The sequence below is a fragment of the Larus michahellis genome, chromosome 8 (assembly GCF_964199755.1).
Source record: "Larus michahellis chromosome 8, bLarMic1.1, whole genome shotgun sequence".
NCBI lineage: Eukaryota > Metazoa > Chordata > Aves > Charadriiformes > Laridae > Larus > Larus michahellis.
The window spans coordinates 46,563,047-46,581,539 of record NC_133903.1 but is presented as its reverse complement, the minus strand read 5'-3'; the positions used below and the strand labels follow the sequence as shown (position 1 = coordinate 46,581,539).

The window sequence follows — 18,493 nt, the reverse complement described above, 5'->3', positions numbered from 1 at the left end:
CCACTACCAAAGCTCTTGATTAAAAACAAACAGGCAAACCCCCAAACAAATGCCTTTTAGTTTAGCAGAATTGTGTACAATTGAAAACAAGGTCTTATAATGAAGAGCAGGTTGTGAGCAGTTTTAGGGAACATTGTGAGCTCCATTGATGATAAAATCTATGAAGAAATTGTAATCTCTAGGCCTATATTTATTTTATATATATACACACACATATACATACACACACACACACACACACGTATGTGTGTGTATTCCTGCCAACATATGCTTTCACTTCACAGTAAATGTGTAATGGCTCACCCTTCTTTCATTGAGAGAGGAGTAGTCTCGGTTACTACGGGACAGAACCACGCATGTAAGCAATTACTGTGGATTATCTGATGTAACATAAATTCACTGCCTTTGGGCTTGAAAGTGACATACCCTGACTCCCTACCTTGTATACTGTTTGCTTGTTTAACACAAAATAAAACAAAATAAAACCCAAGCAATGAACAGCACCTTTGTCTGATGAGTCTCATACTTGCTGCTGCTGTTGTAAAGTCCCCTTTGTGCTCGAGTAAGCTCTCGCCTGGATATTTTGCACTGCAGGAGAGGGCTTACGCTGAAAAAATTAGCTGTTACAGATGATTATTTCTAATGACAGTCACATACTAAACTTTTACTGGTACTTTGGGACCCAGATGGATCCTGTCCCTTAAACATAATGGTTTTAGTTTCAAAAGCGTATCTAGAATTGTAAACTTCATGTTGTACATGTAATTGTCAATGGTGTTTCTCCTAGAAAAAAGCACTTTAAAAACAGCTGATCCATCTCAATTGGCCTTTAAGTATTTTAATTCAGTAACAGTTATCAGAGGGTTGCAAATGACACTGCAGTAGCGTTCCTGTATTTTCTGGAGTGCAATAAAATCTCTGAGGCGTTTAGGTCGTATGTCATATTGTAAAATAAAACGATGGGGTTTCTTCATCTAAGCAACTTATTTTTAACTCTGAAACTCTTGAGTCTATTTTCATTTTTGTTGATGTGAAAGGGAGAGTAGAATATTGCATTCGTCTTAGCAGGATTATGCTGTGCAAAGCAGATGTTAAGCTCCTGTAACACACAAAGGGGGCTTTATGTTCTTTCACATCTGTCTCTGCATAAACAGCTCTGTTAACTCTTTAGGGCTCATGTACAGAGCTCCTTGCTTCTATTAAGAGACTGCCTCTGGAAGGAATGATGGGGTCCCCATTTTGGGGAAAAAAAAACCCTCGAGAACCCAACTGAAGTAAAATACTGCCCTCTTTGACTGTGCGAGCTGCCAAAGGAAAGAACATCCTTGTCTGCAGAGGTCCAAAGAGAAAGTTTGAGAAGATCGTCATAGTTTATTGCCTTGCAGCTTATACAAATAGCACAACAGTAAGTCAGAAGTGTTTTCTTGAAGCCCGTATTATAAAGCTGCTTGGCATTTCATCTCATAGGCAGTTCTAGAGAGGGGTTTGAACTCTTGAGTCTCTGTGCCAAAATCCATTAATGAAACTTCTTCATACCAAACTGATACACATATTTTCTTTTTTTGTAGAAACTGAGAAGTATCGCTTTGTCAGTAGAAACAGTGCAGTATGCTCTATTGTACTTTTCCTACTAAGATATCACCTCTAGCTTAAACTTAAAAGCTCTTTTCAACCTTTTAGTCTACAATGAAGCTTTGTTCCTTTTTTGATCCTGATTTATCTTGGCAGTAGAATGTGAATGCTTAGAATTGTCTTTCATTGAGTGCACGTGAACTGCCAGTTACTGTGGGCTGTGTTAAGTCACCTTTGTATGAATTGCATCTTAAATCTGATAACTAAACTATTTGTGCTGTGGATTTGGTGCAGTGTTGTGTAATGGCTTTACTAGGGTGGGAAGGCTGGAGGAGGAGTATGGTGGTGCTGAGGGTTGGCCTTCAACACTTGGAGAATCTCAGCATGGAATGAAGCATTGTCATCTGCAAAACTTTGTACTGCTCATCCAGGACAGGCTTGAAAGGTGACATCTTATCAAGCTAGTATCTGTAGAAGAGCTTTACTACTGATTTTGGTAGGAACAGGCTTCTATCCTTTCTGGGTTCCAGGAAGCTGGTGCTTAGCTACATAAAAATGGGCACCAGTTGAATTAAATCAGTTTAGTTTCACTACAGTGAGCATTTGTAGTGACAATGGCTTTTTTTTTTTGTCTGGTGCATGTCACCTGCCCATGGATGATTTAAGCGTGAATAAAAAAAGTCACTCTTGTACTGGAAATACGTAATCCTAATGAATTTAAATTCACACTCAGCACTTCTTCATATGCAGACAAAAGGCAAGCTTCTACTAATGAGAGAGAATAGTTTAGCTTTCTTTATGTCATTTAACATTGTGCAGCCCACCACAGCAGAACAATCGATCAGTGCTTTACAGCAGAAATGTTGCCCTAGGCTTTCCTGCGTTGCCTTGTCGCGGTGTCCTGGTCTCTCCTGCAGCACCTCTGGACCTCGCAGCGGTGGGGTGTCCATTCTGTTCGGTTCCTTGAAAGGCCTGCACTGAAAGGGAGCCTGGCTTTGCTGTGGGCAGCTCCTCCTCATCTGGGAAGGAGCTCAGACCTGTCAGGTAGCATTACTTGGCAGCTAGATTGGATGCGCTATTGGTTTAATTTATGATTTATATAGGAATAATCCCCTTGCGTAACAATTCAGTGCTGTACCTGAGAGCTGAGACTGCCCGGGGCTTGGTGGGGGGGTAAGATTCTTCGTTTTAAGTTGGTTATGTATTGCTGTCTAATGAGATGTGATTTTATACTGGTAAGAAGCTGAAGGAATTTGCCTTCAGGTTGATGTTCCATTTAAGCCTCCTTTTGGTATCAAAGCAGCACTGTAAATTATTGCAGATCATAAGGTCACTAGAAATGTTTCTATAGATTTTTAGTTATGTTGAGAATAGTTCTCAGTCTGGATTGAAATGCTCCCCTGAAATTTTGGAGACAGGGTTATTGGAGAATAACCCTCATCTACAAAACCCACAATGTAAAATGAGCTACTGCAGTCTTGCTACTCAAAATGAACAAAACTGTAGATAGTCAAAGGTAATGCAAGAAGAAAATCTAGATCTTAAAACTGGTTCTTTTATGAATCAGAGTTGTTCCTTTCTTTTTTTTTTAAATGTCGAATTATGAATCATCTTTAAGTGTTGGGAAATCTATAGCAGAAAATAACGTGATATTTCGCTGGATAAGCTAGTACCGGCATTCTTGTAGGCTGCAAAATCTTTGGTGTCCTCATAGGCTTGTTTCTGTGTGGTACACAATGAAATTCCACTTGTCTGAATCATCTGAGCAAGATTTTTCAGAAAAGTTTTATCCTTCTCAGTTTTAAGTCCACTTATAGTGACCAAATGTTTAAACAGAGGCAAGCTGAATGAATGTGCTCTTTGATAAAAGATAACAAAGCCCGTAACTGAGAAGCTTTGCTGCTCTTTGGGCAAGCACGGTTGATTTAACTTGGTACATGTTTATGAATCCACAAACTAACTGTACTTATTATACTTGAGTCATGCTAAACAAATAGAACTTTGCATCTCAGGAGCCTGGCATGTGTTTCAAGAGGCTGGCATGCATTTTTCTTTACACGAGCGCAGGAGTGGCTTGCTTAACCTTTTAATTGGCAGGAAGAAAACTCACTTCATGGCCTGAACCACAATCGTCTCTGAATAACATAAACAGGGATGACCTGAACTTGATCTTTTAGACAAGGGGCTCACTTTTCTTGGTAGCTGCATTATACAGAGAAGCTAATGCTCTCGGGTCAGCGAGGAGCTTTTTTACATCCAAGCACAATAAAGCTAGAAAGTGTTTCCTGCTGTTCAGCTAATTAATGCAGGGTACCACTCTGTAGGAGTCGGCAGTGGTTTTGCTGCTGTCACTGCTATTGTACTGCCTGCAGAAGGATATGGAGCAAGGCATGTGGTAAGGGAATGAATTCTCTGTCTTGCTCCACCTATTGCAGGACAGAAAAAAAAACGTAGGGAAGTCAGCTATGGATTCCTTCAGTGAGATGGGAAAAGATGTGGTACTGGAATGGTCAAAGCATATTTCTCAGAGTTGTAAATAAATAACAAAAATAAATCGATAATACCCTGTGTATGATGTGATGTTACCAGACTAGAATTATCTGTGTGTGTCCTTTAAATTGCCCTCCTTCCTGACACAGGAGGGCACATCTGAAAGGAAAGGATTGACAGCTTTTCCCTATTAGACTTTTCCCTTAAATCATGTTTTATGATGTAGTGTAGAATGAAGAATTTCATTGGACTTTAAAAGCACATATAACTTTGTCACATCTTGTATTTTCTGATGAAAACCTACATCAAAGCAGTGAGTTCCTTTTCAGTAGTTAATGTAGCAAAACACATAAAGGCATTTAGAGTCTGCTCTGCTCTTGCATTCTGGTCAGGTACAGGCAAATTGTAAAGAGAAAATTTAAGGTGTTATAGTGAACAGCATGTATCGCATACTTAGCAGTAAGGGAGCTAAATCATCTTAATTCTTGCTAGAACCTAGCTGGGTACGTGCTGCCTGTGGCTGCCTGCTTTCTCAGCAAGTTTTTAAGTGGATTATTAACTAAGTGTAAGGCTGTTTGCAGCATCTTAAGTTTGACAGACATGTGATTGTGCAGGGGGGAGGGTAGTGGAAAAGGGTGGTAGCTTCTAGACAAAAGCTTCTCATAGATGAACGTCTTCCAAACGATATCTTGTAGTCTTGTTCCAGATTAAAAATAAAACAAATGATACATGGGTTTCATTCTCAGACAATAACTCTTCTGTTGATTGTGGTTTTTTGTTGTTTTTTTTTTCCCCCCAGAACTGCTTAATAAAACACGATGAGAACGGATACTCAGCAATAGTGGGAGACTTTGGTTTAGCAGAGAAAATTCCTGATCACAGGTACGTGAACTAATCAAAATACAGCAAGAGTTCCAGTGCAACTGCAGGTCAACCTCTAATAAGCCAGATCCCTGAGGCCATTACTGCCTTCTGATACAGAATTTGCAAAAAATATCCTCAGTCTTCAGTCTAGAACTGCAGGCTGGATGACCAAAATATTCCAGTCTTAATTACTCTCCATTTTGATAGATTTAGTGGTGACATTTGTTCTTCAAAAATGCTGCAGTGAGTAGAGGATTTACTCAAGCTTTTCAATAGATCTTCTAAGCAGGTACTTGGAAATTTTGATTTTAAAAAACCAACAACCACAACACAACAAAGGAAACACAAAAATACTGTCCAGCATCCTGGATTGGGATGGTTTTATAATTAGATTATTTCCATTTTCATAAACAATACTCAGTGGCATTCCAATATTATTCTCCTTAACCTCTGGGTAGTTGTTAAGATGCAGGTTTATAACAAAGAGATACTAAAATTACTGTCTAACAGTAGCTCACCATTTTGCTCTCCCTAGATGAAATTACAATTTGAGGAGTGCACAGGTGACTGTCACAAGCTATCGTCACAATTGGAAACAGTCCTTTTGTCATCCCACCATTGGGGAGATTGAGGACAAGGATTTCATTGTTCTCTCTGTATATTGACTTGTGTATTTCAGAGTATTCTGACTGTGAAATGTGCTGTCAGGTTTTCTCCAGTGTGTGCTTCTGTGTAAAATCAGAAGCCTTCCAGCAATTTTGACTGTAAAGAAAACAATAAAAATTGATCTCGGCTATACACTGTTTTTAAACTGCACATACCCTAAAACTGTATCTTGGGAGGTCTGAAGGCTTGTATTAATCTTGATGAAATATTGATGTAAAGGCTTAAAAAAGTGAACATTTTAATTTCCAAGTTACTGATAAGTACAATCAATGCGTATCTCGTATGCTCCTGTGGTGTCTCTGCCCTTTAAGGTACGGAAAATTTCAGCTGTATTCATACGAACCCATCACAAAATCAGGAAGACACCACGGGTGCCTTTAGGTGTTCTTAATACCCTGTTCTGAGGTGCCCTGAAAACTGAGAATATAGTAATAGCTACAATTAGGGTAACTTGTTACTAAAACAAACAACAGGAGCTGGGACTGTTTAGTTTGAGGAAGAGGAGGCTGAGGGGAGACCTCGTCACTCTCTACAACTACTTGAAAGGACATTGTAGAGAGGTTGGTGCTGGTCTCTTCTCACAGGTAATTAGCGATAGAACAGGAGGGAATGGCTTCAAGCTGCAGCAGGGTAGGTTTAGAGTGGACATTGGGAAGAAATTCTTCACAGAAAGAGTGGTCAGACACTGGAATGGGCTGCCCTGGGAGGTGGTGGAGTCACCATCCCTGGATGTGTTTAGGACTCGTTTAGATGTGGTGTTAGGGGATATGGTGTAGGGGAGAACTTTGTAGAGTGGGGTTGATGGTTGGACTTGGTGATCCCAAGGGTCTTTTACAACCTAAATGATTCTACGATAATAAAATTGTTACATTTAACCACCAGTTTGGTTTGATCTAGTCGTACCTCCATTTTGTTGTTCTGCAGTTTTGTTGTTTCCAGTTTGCTGGCCAGCAAGCCATGCTATTTGAAGCCTTCAGAGGTCTGGTTTTCTTAATAGGTATTCCTTCAAGGTCAGCTGGGTGGCAAGCTGGAGGCCTTTCTTTAAGACCCCAGTATTCAGCCGTATGGAAACATTGCAATTTTTTCAAATTGCCTCTATTTTGATTACTTTTAATTTTTCCCTATTGAAGGATTTATCTGGTCAATCTTGACTTTTTTTTTTTTTAAACAGTTTGCAAGCAGGCTGTGCTGAATACTTTCAGAGTTGCCTGTTGGTATATGTGTAGGGATGGATACCTGCATGTCTTGCTGCATGAACGGAGAACTTGACATCTAGCCTGAAACTGACATTTTTCTGTAGAGATGAAGGAGACCACTCTGCCAAGAGTTTGGAAGCCAAAAGTATTGAACACCTGTGACCTTCAAATAAAATAATACTTCTTAAAAGAGTGGCCAGGTGCTTAGAAACTGGAGATAAAATTTGAGTAACTGATTGAACTCTTTTTCTTTCACCTTCTCCTCCTGCTATTGAATGTTGCAGTGAGTTCAGTAGGAAACCAGTGTAAAATACAGTATGTTATGGAACCCATTTGTATTGACTTCCCTCTGGTGAAAGTTTCTGCAGATACTTGGAGTTATGGGAAGTTAGTAGCAGTTCCTGAATCAGAGTATTTAATTAATAGTTCTTCTCTCTCTCTCCCTCACCTTTCCTGCCTCCCTCCTTTCCTGCCATCCATCCCTTATCTATATAGCGAGAAGTTACCAGTGGTGGGTTCACCCTTCTGGATGGCACCAGAAGTTCTCAGAGATGAACCTTACAATGAAAAGGTAGGTGCTTGATATAAATGGACTTCAGTTGTCAGGCGTTTCTCTTCAATAGCTGTATATGAAACTTAGCATTTCCATAATAAAATTACTGTTATTTTCATTTGTCACGTGTCTGTACTCAGTAGATCATTCAGACTGAGGGAGAGTGTGAGTTGAATAACTAATATTTTTAATTCAGGGTGTGAATTCTTACACAGAAATAGAATTACCTTTAGCATAATTCACTCTTACGCTGCTTCCATTCTGAAACACCACACATGCAGAAACATGACAATGTGTTGCTGACCTAACACAACTTAATTTAGTCATGTCTGATGAGAAATGTAGTAAGACCATATATTAGTGAAATCTGGGTAGAAGTTAAAGGTCTGTATGTAAACTTGTACAAGTATTTTAATTAAAAAAAAATAAAAAATCAGAATCTCTTAAGGTAAGATACCTGGATAAAAATGTTCTCCAGAGGTATTTCTCAGTTTTCCTGCTTATGACATTGGGAAATGTTTTTTTCAGAGGAGGATCGGATCACACTGTATTTTAGAAATAGTATTTTCAGTCGAGCTCTTCTTTACACGTGGTTTTCTCTCCCACGTGTGACACAGTCTACTTCAGCCCTGCAAGTGCAGCTTTTCTGTGATAAAGCCCACATCCTGTACTTTTTTTATAGCTAGTAGTCAGTAGTCTGTTTAATTGGTGGTACTTTTAACTTTCAGGAAAGCAGTAGCTACCTCACTAATGAATGTAATAATTACCATTTCAAAGCTTTGTTAAGAGTTCCGATTGACCTAAATTAATAATACAGTACCTAAATCTGTGGTGCTGCATTCTTCACTAACCCTAGGGCATGGAGGACTAAAGAGGAAACAGGTCTCACCTCATGAGCATGAAAGGTGACATATAAGCCTGCCTGAGAAATAAGGGATGAGGGATGTCAGCTTCTGTCTGTAGACATTTAGTCCATGTTTTCCTAAATTTTATTACATGATAAATTCAAGTGGGTGGAAATCTGAGCAACTGTACACCTAGTCAGATCTACATCATAGTCAGATGAGTGATTACTAAGCATCATGGAAATGTCAATGGAAATGGATGGTGGTATATAGTGTTACTAGATATCTCAAGCTTTGGGAAAGACACTTTTCTCCAGAGGTGCTGAATTGTAAGAAGGGGATAATGTAGTTTTTCTTAAAAACAGCATTAATGTTCTGGATAAGCTGTGTTTATGTGTGTTCTAAACCCATCTTTCTAACCGTCTAAACCTGTCTTTCTAACATATATAGGCATGTCATGGTTTTGGCTATGTTTTTAATTACTCCCATCTGTAGGACATCAAATGCAATTTCACCATTCTTTATGCAAGGAAGGATATTATTTTTTTTACACTGCTGAATTAAGAGTGGTTTGGTGTTTTGTTTTTTCTTTTTTTTTCTTGAAAGAGTTTTAAAGTTATTGCTATTCGTGCAACAAGAATGCTTTACTGTAAGCATGTGTTTTTTCACATGGAAAATGTTAGCTATAATGCAGTTGCTTAGTGTTCTAAGCCTGTGGTGTTGGTCTAGTTGTTTCATGATAACCATTTGGCGTAAGGAGAAACGCAGTTGCAGATAAGAACGCTGAGTATTCATAGCTGAACCATGTGGCTATTTTTTTTTTTTCTCTCTCAGGCGGATGTGTTCTCCTATGGTATAATTCTGTGTGAGATTATAGCAAGAATACAGGCAGATCCAGACTATCTCCCTCGCACAGAGGTAAGCGGTTATGTTTGTAACATTGGTGGGAGGTGGTGAGTATGCCATGATAATGGCTGGCCTTTAGAAGTTCTGGCACTGCTGCCAAAGATAGGATGAATAGGTGTTACATTAAAAATAGCCTGTAAAAGGCTTTTGTTCTTCTGTGCGGTTACTGTAAGAAGCTTCATCGAAGACACTTTCACACAGACTTTGTCCACCTGCAGCCCTCATGGGAAAATCCTTTCTGCCCCAAACTAGCAGAGCACTGAGAGCATTGCAGTCACCTTCCTTTTGTGGTGATAGCTCATGTAGACTTCTTGCCAGATTCAGAACAGAGTGTGGTTTGGCACACTGCATCTGCTAAGCAGCCCCTCCTTGTGAAAGGGGCAGGAGCTATGTCAGCAGCAGCTAAAATAAGCTCACCCTTATTTTTGCATAGACTGTGCTAAGTACTGTGGATCTGAGCTAGAATCGATTGATCAAACAAGATACTTCTTACTTTCTTCGGTTGCCTTTTGGTTGAGTCCCACTTGCAGGGCAGCTTTTTGGCCCTCTCTGGGTGGGTCTTTCAAATTGTCTCTTCCCCTCTGGTTCTGAAAATGCAAAATTGCTTAGGTCTTGAACTGCAGTAAATAAGAGATCCTTTTGTTTCTCTGCCCTTCAGATTTTACAGACGTGCATTTAAGGAACTGGATAATTTGTATTACCAATCTACCATCCACTGAAAAATTAACCATTTTAATTGGCAAATTTTCATCATAGCAACGTAGCAAAGCCTCTGCTTTTGTAGCAGGCAGGCTGTTAATTTACACTGTGAAAGTCACCATGGTGAAACTTCATAATATAGGATATTGCTTCCAGATCCACATGGACATCATTTCAAGTGCAATGGATTGCAGTTGAATCCAGGAAGAAGGATGGGCTTTGAAGTCAGCTCATTCTCTTACAGGTATCTTGTATCAAGTAATCCCCACTGGGAGTGCTGCAGTTCAGAGTCTGCATGGAGTTTTCTCAAAGTCCGCTGTATGTGGCCGCTGAGAGATGGTGTTCATGGTTATTCCTGATAACTCCACGTAGGGACCCTGTGAAAAGAAGATGCTTTGGGCCAGATAGCAGACCTGATTTATATCTCTGTGCTGTGTTTTTGTTTGTACAGAATTTTGGATTAGATTATGATGCCTTCCAGCACATGGTGGGAGACTGTCCCCCTGACTTCCTCCAGCTGGCCTTCAACTGCTGTAATGTGAGTATCTCACTTGAAGGGGAGAGGCCTAAACTGGAGTTGTCTAAATCCCTCTGGCTGTTGAAGATAGAGCTTAAAGCATTTACAGAAGAGACTTGAAGAGCCTACCTGTAAAAGCAGTGTACATTCTGATAACCCAGAAAGTCCCTTGCAGTTTTTATAACCCTTCCCTTTGCAACAAGGTCTATCTTGTGTTTTTGCAATTCTGTGTTCTGTCATGCCAAACAAACAGGTCTGGCACACCAAACAGCTTCTTGCAGGCTGCTCAGGCTGATCATAACCAGTCGTATGCCATTGACACTGGCTGGCCATCGGGCTGACAAAATCCAGCTGTTACTGTGTACAGACCTAGTGAGCTGTGAAGAAAGAATTCTGAGTTCCTCTCATAAACAGAGGGAACAAACAAATCAAGAGCAGGCACTAAACTACTCTAAAGTTTCTATATGCTGCCTTTTGGAAAGCAGGATAAACCTCCAAATCCCTAGCCTGTGTTCCAAAAAAACTAACTTGGATCCAAATGATTTATTATCAGTAAGGCTATAGGCAATGCGCTGTACGGAGTAAATTTTCTGCCAATTATTCAAGTAAAATTGTGGTAGTTAGTGCTGGATACCTTCATGGCTCCTCAGTTTGAAAATTTCAGGGAAGTAGGTCTCTTTTGTGGGTTATCCCGTAACAGAGATTTGTAGTACCCTTGTGTAGTAAACTGGTTTACATGAAGTAAGAGAACCTGAGCTCCCACCAAATTCAGCTGAAGTTGGGAATGTCCAGTTGGCACAACTTAAGTTGAGGTGAGTTCTGAAAATGTGATTGCACAAAATGTTGCCTGGGACCCCACAACCAGGCCATGCCGGAGCCAGTACCAGCACTGTGTCCAAGTGAGTGTTTGCGAGGAAAGTCTCAGAACAGGCTTTTTTTCCCTGTCTGTTACTGATTTTTCAGGCTTTGTTTTCATGTCAACATTGCTGCTGGAAGAAGCAGTCTCATCTCTCCATGCTCTTGATGCTTCTTTTTGCCCCGAGTGCTCTCTTTGTATTAGTACAAATGCACATGCTCACTCAAGGGGAAAGTGGTATAAAGGTGAGGATATGGGCAGGTGGGGGTGACTGCTGCTCTTGACACAAGATAGCGTAAATTAATTCTAAAGATGTTTGTGGAATTTACTCTGGACAACCTACTCCACTGATTTCACCTTAGTGCAGTGGAGCTTGCGCCACCAGGACAGTGGTACATCTGACTCGTGTTTATGAAGTGTTTTGACAACGTAAGCACTACAGGGTTTGGCTAGAGGTAGGATTTGACTTTGGAAATCTCGGCTCCCACCTGTAGAAATCATACTGCATGCAAACATGTGGTGCACGATTTAAAGCAGTTTTTCAGCACAGGTGAAATTCCGAGTAAAACTGTACTCGTGAAAAGGGGAAGCGACTGATCTTATATTTTCATGTAAGAATTTGGTGTGCTAGGAGAAAAAGGATTTTCTCCTACTGGTTATCGTCAAATGCTGCTTCCTGTATAATAAACGTCCCTTCCCTGAATTGAAGGTGGAAATTACTGTCTTGTGATCAAGCCATTAATATGCTGATTTCATTGTTAGGCAGGCTGCAATTCACTTACCACTTACCTAGTAGAAGGAAAAAGGTGGTGAACAGAGAAGGCTTTCTTATATCTTCCTGAGTATGCTGTGCTTCAATAGCAGGTGATCTGTGTGATAATTTGCTCTTAGACGTGGGCATTTATATAGGTTTTTGTTATTTAATAGGTCAACAAAACAGTGTAAACTGTATAGTTCAGCTGATTGCACCCCAGTGCAAAGCCGCTGGGGTTTTCTACAGCCAGGAAACGTGCTTTAAGGCAACCTAAGAAAACCAGTAAAAACTGATGTGTGTGTATGAGTAGTGGATTAGAATGTCTTTAACTTGCTGTTATAAAGCTTTTTATTTCAAATAAGTACATGTGAGGAAGTCTAAAACTTATGGCTCTCCAACAAATATAAGCCTACCTGTGCAAATAGTTATAATAAGGTATGATCACACAAAAAGCTTACCAGCACGAGCTGAGCTGTGGGCAGCTGCTGCCTTGAGGAAGAACCTTCTATTCCATTTGAGCAGAATCTGGACTGCTCGGGGATGGAAGAGAGAAATGTTGCTCTCAGTCACTTTTCTGTCACTGCTCTTGTCCTGGATCTTACCTAGCACAGTTAAAAAAGCCAGAGACCAATTCTCAATTTCTGTAGCTTGCAACAGCTCTCTAAGCTTCCCAAGTTAGTAAATTTGTTGGAGTACAGAGTGTGTGCTTTGGTGTTGCCCCTGCCCTACTCTTTCAGTGAAACAGGGAAAGCTGAAAAAGATGTTTTCCTATGCCAGGAAATTCCAACTGCTGCATTAGAACAACTTTTTTTTTTGCTGCTCTGAAGCTCTTCAAGTGTGATTTGTTTGGTTTTTATTACTGTACATATAAACTTTTAGCCCTTTACCCTGGTTGCTCGAAGGTGTTCTGGTATTGCAGATCGTACCAGTTCTGTTCAGAAATACTCATCTGGTAGGACCTGCAAGGTAGTATCATGGAGGTCTTTGGGTTTTTTTTGTTTACAAAGCACCACTGTTCCCTTTGTACTAGAGGTGAGATCTGTCTGGGCTTGTCTGCTCTGAAAAAGCCTTTAGAGGGCTGGAAACAGGAATCAGGTCAAGCGGAATCTTTTTTAATAGTGTAATGAGGTTAACTTTCAGCTGCGGAATTGGACATTGCTGCCTACAGTAGTTAAACCTGTAACATATATACAGAGTCAATGTTCAAAATGATGAAATGCCATCTAAGTTACTACTTAAATTAAGCTGCTTGCCCTCTAGTACAATTTTAGCATTGGACTTTGAGATCTATTTCTACTAGGGCGAATAAATAAATACAGACTGAATACTTACTGATGACTGTGGGGGGACAGTATTTTACTTGGGCAAAGATGGATTCTTTGTTTTTCCTATTGTATTAAATTGTCAAATTCTATAACCAGTCTTGCTTCCTCACAAGACAGACCAGTATGCCAAGTAGTAAGGCTAATTAACAGATGGAAAGATACAATACTTTTAACTTGAAAATCATCAATGCCATTTAGGTGGGTTTTAATTAAAGCCATAAGGAAACGATGGAAGAATTACAAACTTTTAAAGAATGACATAGCCAAGTTGCTCTGTTTAATCCTTATTGCTTCAGGCATGTTTTGAAATAACATTGATAAATAATCTCTGACTGATAACTGGAGTCCAGAAAGAAATCCTTGAAGTATGAAAGCTGTTTAAAACAAACAAACAAAATCCTCTCTGAAGCCCTGAATCTAACAGCTTCCCACCTTTTCAATTTAAAATGCGTCCTCATCATAGAACGTTTACAATTTGATAATTAAATGTGAGAGTTATGATAGATAAAAACTGGGACAGAATACTACTTTTCACTTGCTTTACTTAGGTTTTTTGCAATGACAACACACTTCTTAAAACGGTCTTGAATTTCCTCAGTTCCTTCAGATTGTCCCTCTGTCTGTCCACTGTGTAAGTAGAATAGCATGGACAAACACACATGAATTTGATTTGTGTGTGTTTGCAGATGGATCCAAAGTTGCGTCCTTCATTTGCTGATATTGTCAAAACACTGGAGGAGATTTTAAATCGCCTGAGAAATGAGGACTCGGACAGAGAGAGAAAGTTTTTGAATCTTGACAACAGTGAAAGAAAACCCAAAGGTAAGTGTCTGTATTGTACAAACACTGCTGAAGGCTAACAGCAAGAGGGTACAATGCTTCCTTTTTCGAAGACTAGGATTTCAGCTATATATGGTATTATTTACAGCTTATGAGTGATTTTACTCAAAGCCTGAAAATGATTCTGGAGCAGTGCTATATACTCTGCACTGCAGATTGTCCTTCGGGAAAGAACAGCTAACTGTTTCTTAAAGTGCCTCAGAAGATTGTGCCCACAAGCTCTTGCGGGGAAACTTAGGAGTTCATTTGGGAATGGTTTTTTAAGTTGCTAATAGTATATGAAAATCCATCAACTTTTGCTTTGTCCCTGCCATACTTAGTGCATATGCATCATTTCTTTGGTGCATGTTACATGTAGCACTTAGAAGCTTCTTAAACTCCTTCAGTAGGAAGAGCAGAGAAGATGCAAGTACTCTGAAAGACTGGGGAAAAGATGAATCCCAGATCTGCTTGGGAATGCTGACCTTGAAGGGCTTTCTCTGAAGCCATCTAGTGCCACCTGGTGTGGGGAGCAAATTGCAAGCAGTCCTTGTAACCTGGGGCATATTCTGACTTGGATATCTTTTGTGTTAGTAGACTTCTGTCATTGGAAACTTAGAGTACAGTAAAAATGGTTTCTCATATTGTGTATATAAATACACAATATACATACATATATGTCTATCTGTAATATGGTTATAGATTGAAATGAGTTCTATATTGTAAACCACGTGGAATGCATGCATGTGGTAGTTCTCCCACGCCTGGAAAGCACCTAAAAGAGGTGCGATTTAAAAGGAGAATTTTTTATTTGGAGTTTTTTTGGTTGTTGGGTTTGTAGTATTTTTATGTGCATTGGGGTTTTTTGTTTGTTTTGTTTTTGTTTTGTTTTTTTCCTCCCCCATTTGCCTGGCATTCTCCCTTTGGAGTACATCTCAGATTTGCATCTTCCTCAAGAAGTGTTACATGCTGTTCTTTGACTTGCATAGTCTTTCCTAGGAGGAGTGACTACAATCTAAACTGTGGCAGTATTTAAAGGGAAAAGTGGAAATTCGTATGTGCTTATTCTGGAAATGGTAGTCAAAAGGAGATACCACTTCTTTATATCAGTTTGTTACTACTCTGCCACAGCTCTTCAGAGGCAGCTTGAGAGCCAGTGGCAGATGCATGTTCCAATCACTCAGGGAGGTAGCATCTTTTCCTAAACAACTACAATTTTCCTGTCCTGTTCTAGTGATACAGCTTTTATTTATATATATGTGTGTGTGCATGCATGTGCACAAATAAATACACACACACATACGTACAACTTTTAAACTCCTATTCATTAGAGTCAAACTCTAATATATCCCTAGTTTCTGTACTGGATTATGTACTGAATGAAGGCTGGGATGGAATGATTTTAACTCTTCATGGTATCAGGAGGGACATTTATTTTGGTCTTAAGCTTTTCCCATTAAGGGATGAAACAGTCCCTATTCCTTTGGCGATTATGTCTTATACTTGCCCTCCTCTATGGTCAGTATCATGAAGAGATCTTGGGCAACCTCTGCTGGAAGCCAGGATGATAAATCTAGAAACATTCAAATTGTTCTTTTCTAAGATCACCTTGTGCCATCTCTGCTGTCTCAGTTTACTGGCAGCGAGGAGGTTTGAAGGGACCTTAAAACACGGGGTTTGGATAGAAGAGGGAAAGACTTCTTCCTTCCTACCAGATTTTTGTACAGTTTCCTTTCCTTTGTTTTTTTCTGAAGGCAATATTGTCTTGCTAAATTAGCATCCCCCATAATGTGGGTGACAAATTTGATCATAAAATGATAAAGAAGCAGTCCAGTTTCACTGCCTAGGGAAGTAAGATGGCATTAACTGAATTCACATTTCCTCAAGTCTTCCAGATGACTTTTAATTAGCCTGAAGCATGAGTAAAGAGGAGAGAATATTTTAAATGTAGTTTTGACTGCCTAACATTTAGAAGGCCCTGTGGACAGGGCTGACAAATCTCCATGTTTGAAACCAATAATACACTGAGGAGAAGAGAATAGTGTCCTTGTGTTTGTGCAGGAACTTGTAAGGAATGAGCAAACGTGCTTATGGGAGATACTTTGAAACATCAGAAATGCAGCTTTTTCTTTACAGTTGTCGTGAAGGCTCTGTGAATTAGCAGACATGCAGGCATATAGCTCCTTTAAGCTAAGAGTATTTCTTTTCTTCTACTCAGGTTCAATTGAAAAAGGACCAGGAGTAAAACGTTTGAGTTCCCTGGATGATAAGATCCCACCCAAGTCACCCCGTCCTCGTCGGAATATCTGGTTGTCACGCAGCCAGTCGGATATCTTCTCCCGCAAGCCTTCCAGGAAGATAAATGTGCAGGACCCCTACTATACACCAAACAAAGGGTTAGGCCGGAAAGTTAATCCCTTCAGTGCCCGGGAGGACCTCAAGGGGGGGAAGATCAAATTCTTTGACATGCCAAGCAAGTCTGTAATCTCCCTTGTGTTTGACTTGCATTCCCCAGAGGCAGGTGGAGGCTTGAAAGCCAGCCAGTCCCAGTTCCGGCAGGCGTATAGCACAGACTGGCAAGAATTTTCCCTTCTTCCTGGGAGACGATGCAGATCACTTCCACTCTCTCCTGAATTGCCGCACAAGGAATATGGCCTGTTTGGGGGACTGTCTTCAACTGTCAGCAGGTGTGACCCAATCCAGCTAGGTGCCGAAGTTCGGCAAAAACTCCTGAGTAGCAGTAAATATGGTGTGTCAGAGATTCCCCCCTTTCAAGCCAAGCCTCACAGGCCGGAATTTCTCCCTGCACCAGGACAAGAGGAGGATATGGACTGTTCAGATGGGCCAGTGGCCCAGGAGGAAAATGGGTTTTGCCCTGTTGAGAATACGCATGGAGATCCAGCCTGTAACCAACCATTAGTGCTGGCCCAGCCTGAGCCGCTATCTTACAAAAAGCTCTCAGTTGAGAATTCAGTGAACTCTGAGGGACGTGGCTCCTCACAAGTGTTTGTGGGTTGTCTCCCTTCTGAAGAGATGGAGGTGGAAGATGACCTACTGAAAAATACTCCTCTAGAATCTACAAAGCCTCTGTTCAGCGTTAGCCCTTGCACCGAGCTGGAGAGAGAGGCATGGCTCTTCAGGGAGCAGGATGGGGACAGTCCTGCCCCGTTGTCTCAGACCTCCTCCAACATCTCAGCAAGTGGCAGCACTCAGTCAACCTGTGACATATGAAGAGAGGGCTCAAACTGAACGTGTCCTTGAGGGAACAGTTGTTCCCAGTCACTTAAACTCTGTTTTTCTATAGTGCTGGGCTTCACGTTTGAAAGAGACTCAGCAGATGGTAGAAACTGGCTGTCAAACAGATAGCTGCAGACAGCGTCTGGAGAGACTGATTATTTTAACTTTATTTCAAACTCTGCTTATTCCCTTCCCTGATTTGCATTAGGAGGTGGAACTACTCCAGCCAGAATGGCCATGTGGGCCCCACAGTCCTTCCAAGAGGCAGCAGCCAGAGCAGGCACCGCGTAAACAGTTTGACCTGGATTCCAGCATGGAGCATTTCAAGGCCTTAAGCTCCATGTTGGGTAGAAAGAGTGACCCTTAGTTTTTTTCCCCCCCTCTTCCTCTGACTGACCAGCTGCTCTAAACCACTGCAGATTTTTGCATTAACGTTCTGCAGCTGCACACGTGAGTCAGAGCCTCTGTTTTAGAAACGGGCACAGAGATCTTTCAGAGCTATGTTGAGCAGACAGGAATGCTCCCTGGTCCCAGAGCTGCTGTGAATGCACTTGCAGCATTAAACAAGCTCTTCTTTCAAAAGCAGCAGAAACAAAACCCCTCACGCTGGTGGCAATCTGCGGGCTGAATCACATGACAAATACTTTGCGATTAACAAGAAGAATCTGTTCCCTGGTGTTTCATTTTCCCTTGGGATTTGGTAATGATGTATAATACATTAGTGCAGGAAAGCAGGATGTGGTGAGCGCTGCTCTCCTCCTTGCACAGCTCTTCATGTACCTCAACCCAAATGTGGAGGAAGATTTGCCCAGGGCACAAGAGGAGAGCCATATTCCAGGCATTACCATTTCTGTGCTTCTGGAGAAACTGCCAGTGAAAAGTAAGAGTTTTACTGAGCTTTTGAGGTGTGTGGGCTCTTATCTCTGAAGATCTGAATGGACACCATGATCTGTTTTCGTGGAATAGTTAATTGAATACAATATCTAGATAACAGTTGACTACTGCCGCTAAGCTAGAAGGTTCACATTCACCTCCCTCTCTGGTACGACATCTGATCTCCTTGATTTTACTGCAGTAACAATGGCTCCTTACTTAAAACCAGTGTGCTTACAGAGGACAGGATTCCCCTGCTCAGGGGAAGTTGCCAGCAGTGTTGCAGCCACACAAGTGCTCTTGGAGAGGATAGACAGTAGA

At 40.8% G+C, this 18,493-nt stretch overlaps 1 protein-coding gene across 1 annotated transcript in view; it reads left to right on the top strand.

The window, feature by feature from the left end:
- Positions 1-18,179, top strand: part of TESK2 (testis associated actin remodelling kinase 2) — an 83,640-nt gene extending 65,461 nt beyond the window's left edge. Inside the window, exons 6-11 of the mRNA XM_074597455.1 lie at positions 4,862-4,944; positions 7,284-7,359; positions 9,021-9,104; positions 10,243-10,329; positions 13,930-14,065; positions 16,281-18,179. Coding sequence (XP_074453556.1) covers positions 4,862-4,944; positions 7,284-7,359; positions 9,021-9,104; positions 10,243-10,329; positions 13,930-14,065; positions 16,281-17,293 — 1,479 coding nt within the window. The 3' untranslated portion in view covers positions 17,294-18,179. The remainder of the gene's footprint in view (positions 1-4,861; positions 4,945-7,283; positions 7,360-9,020; positions 9,105-10,242; positions 10,330-13,929; positions 14,066-16,280) is intronic.
- Positions 18,180-18,493: the final 314 nt, after the last annotated feature.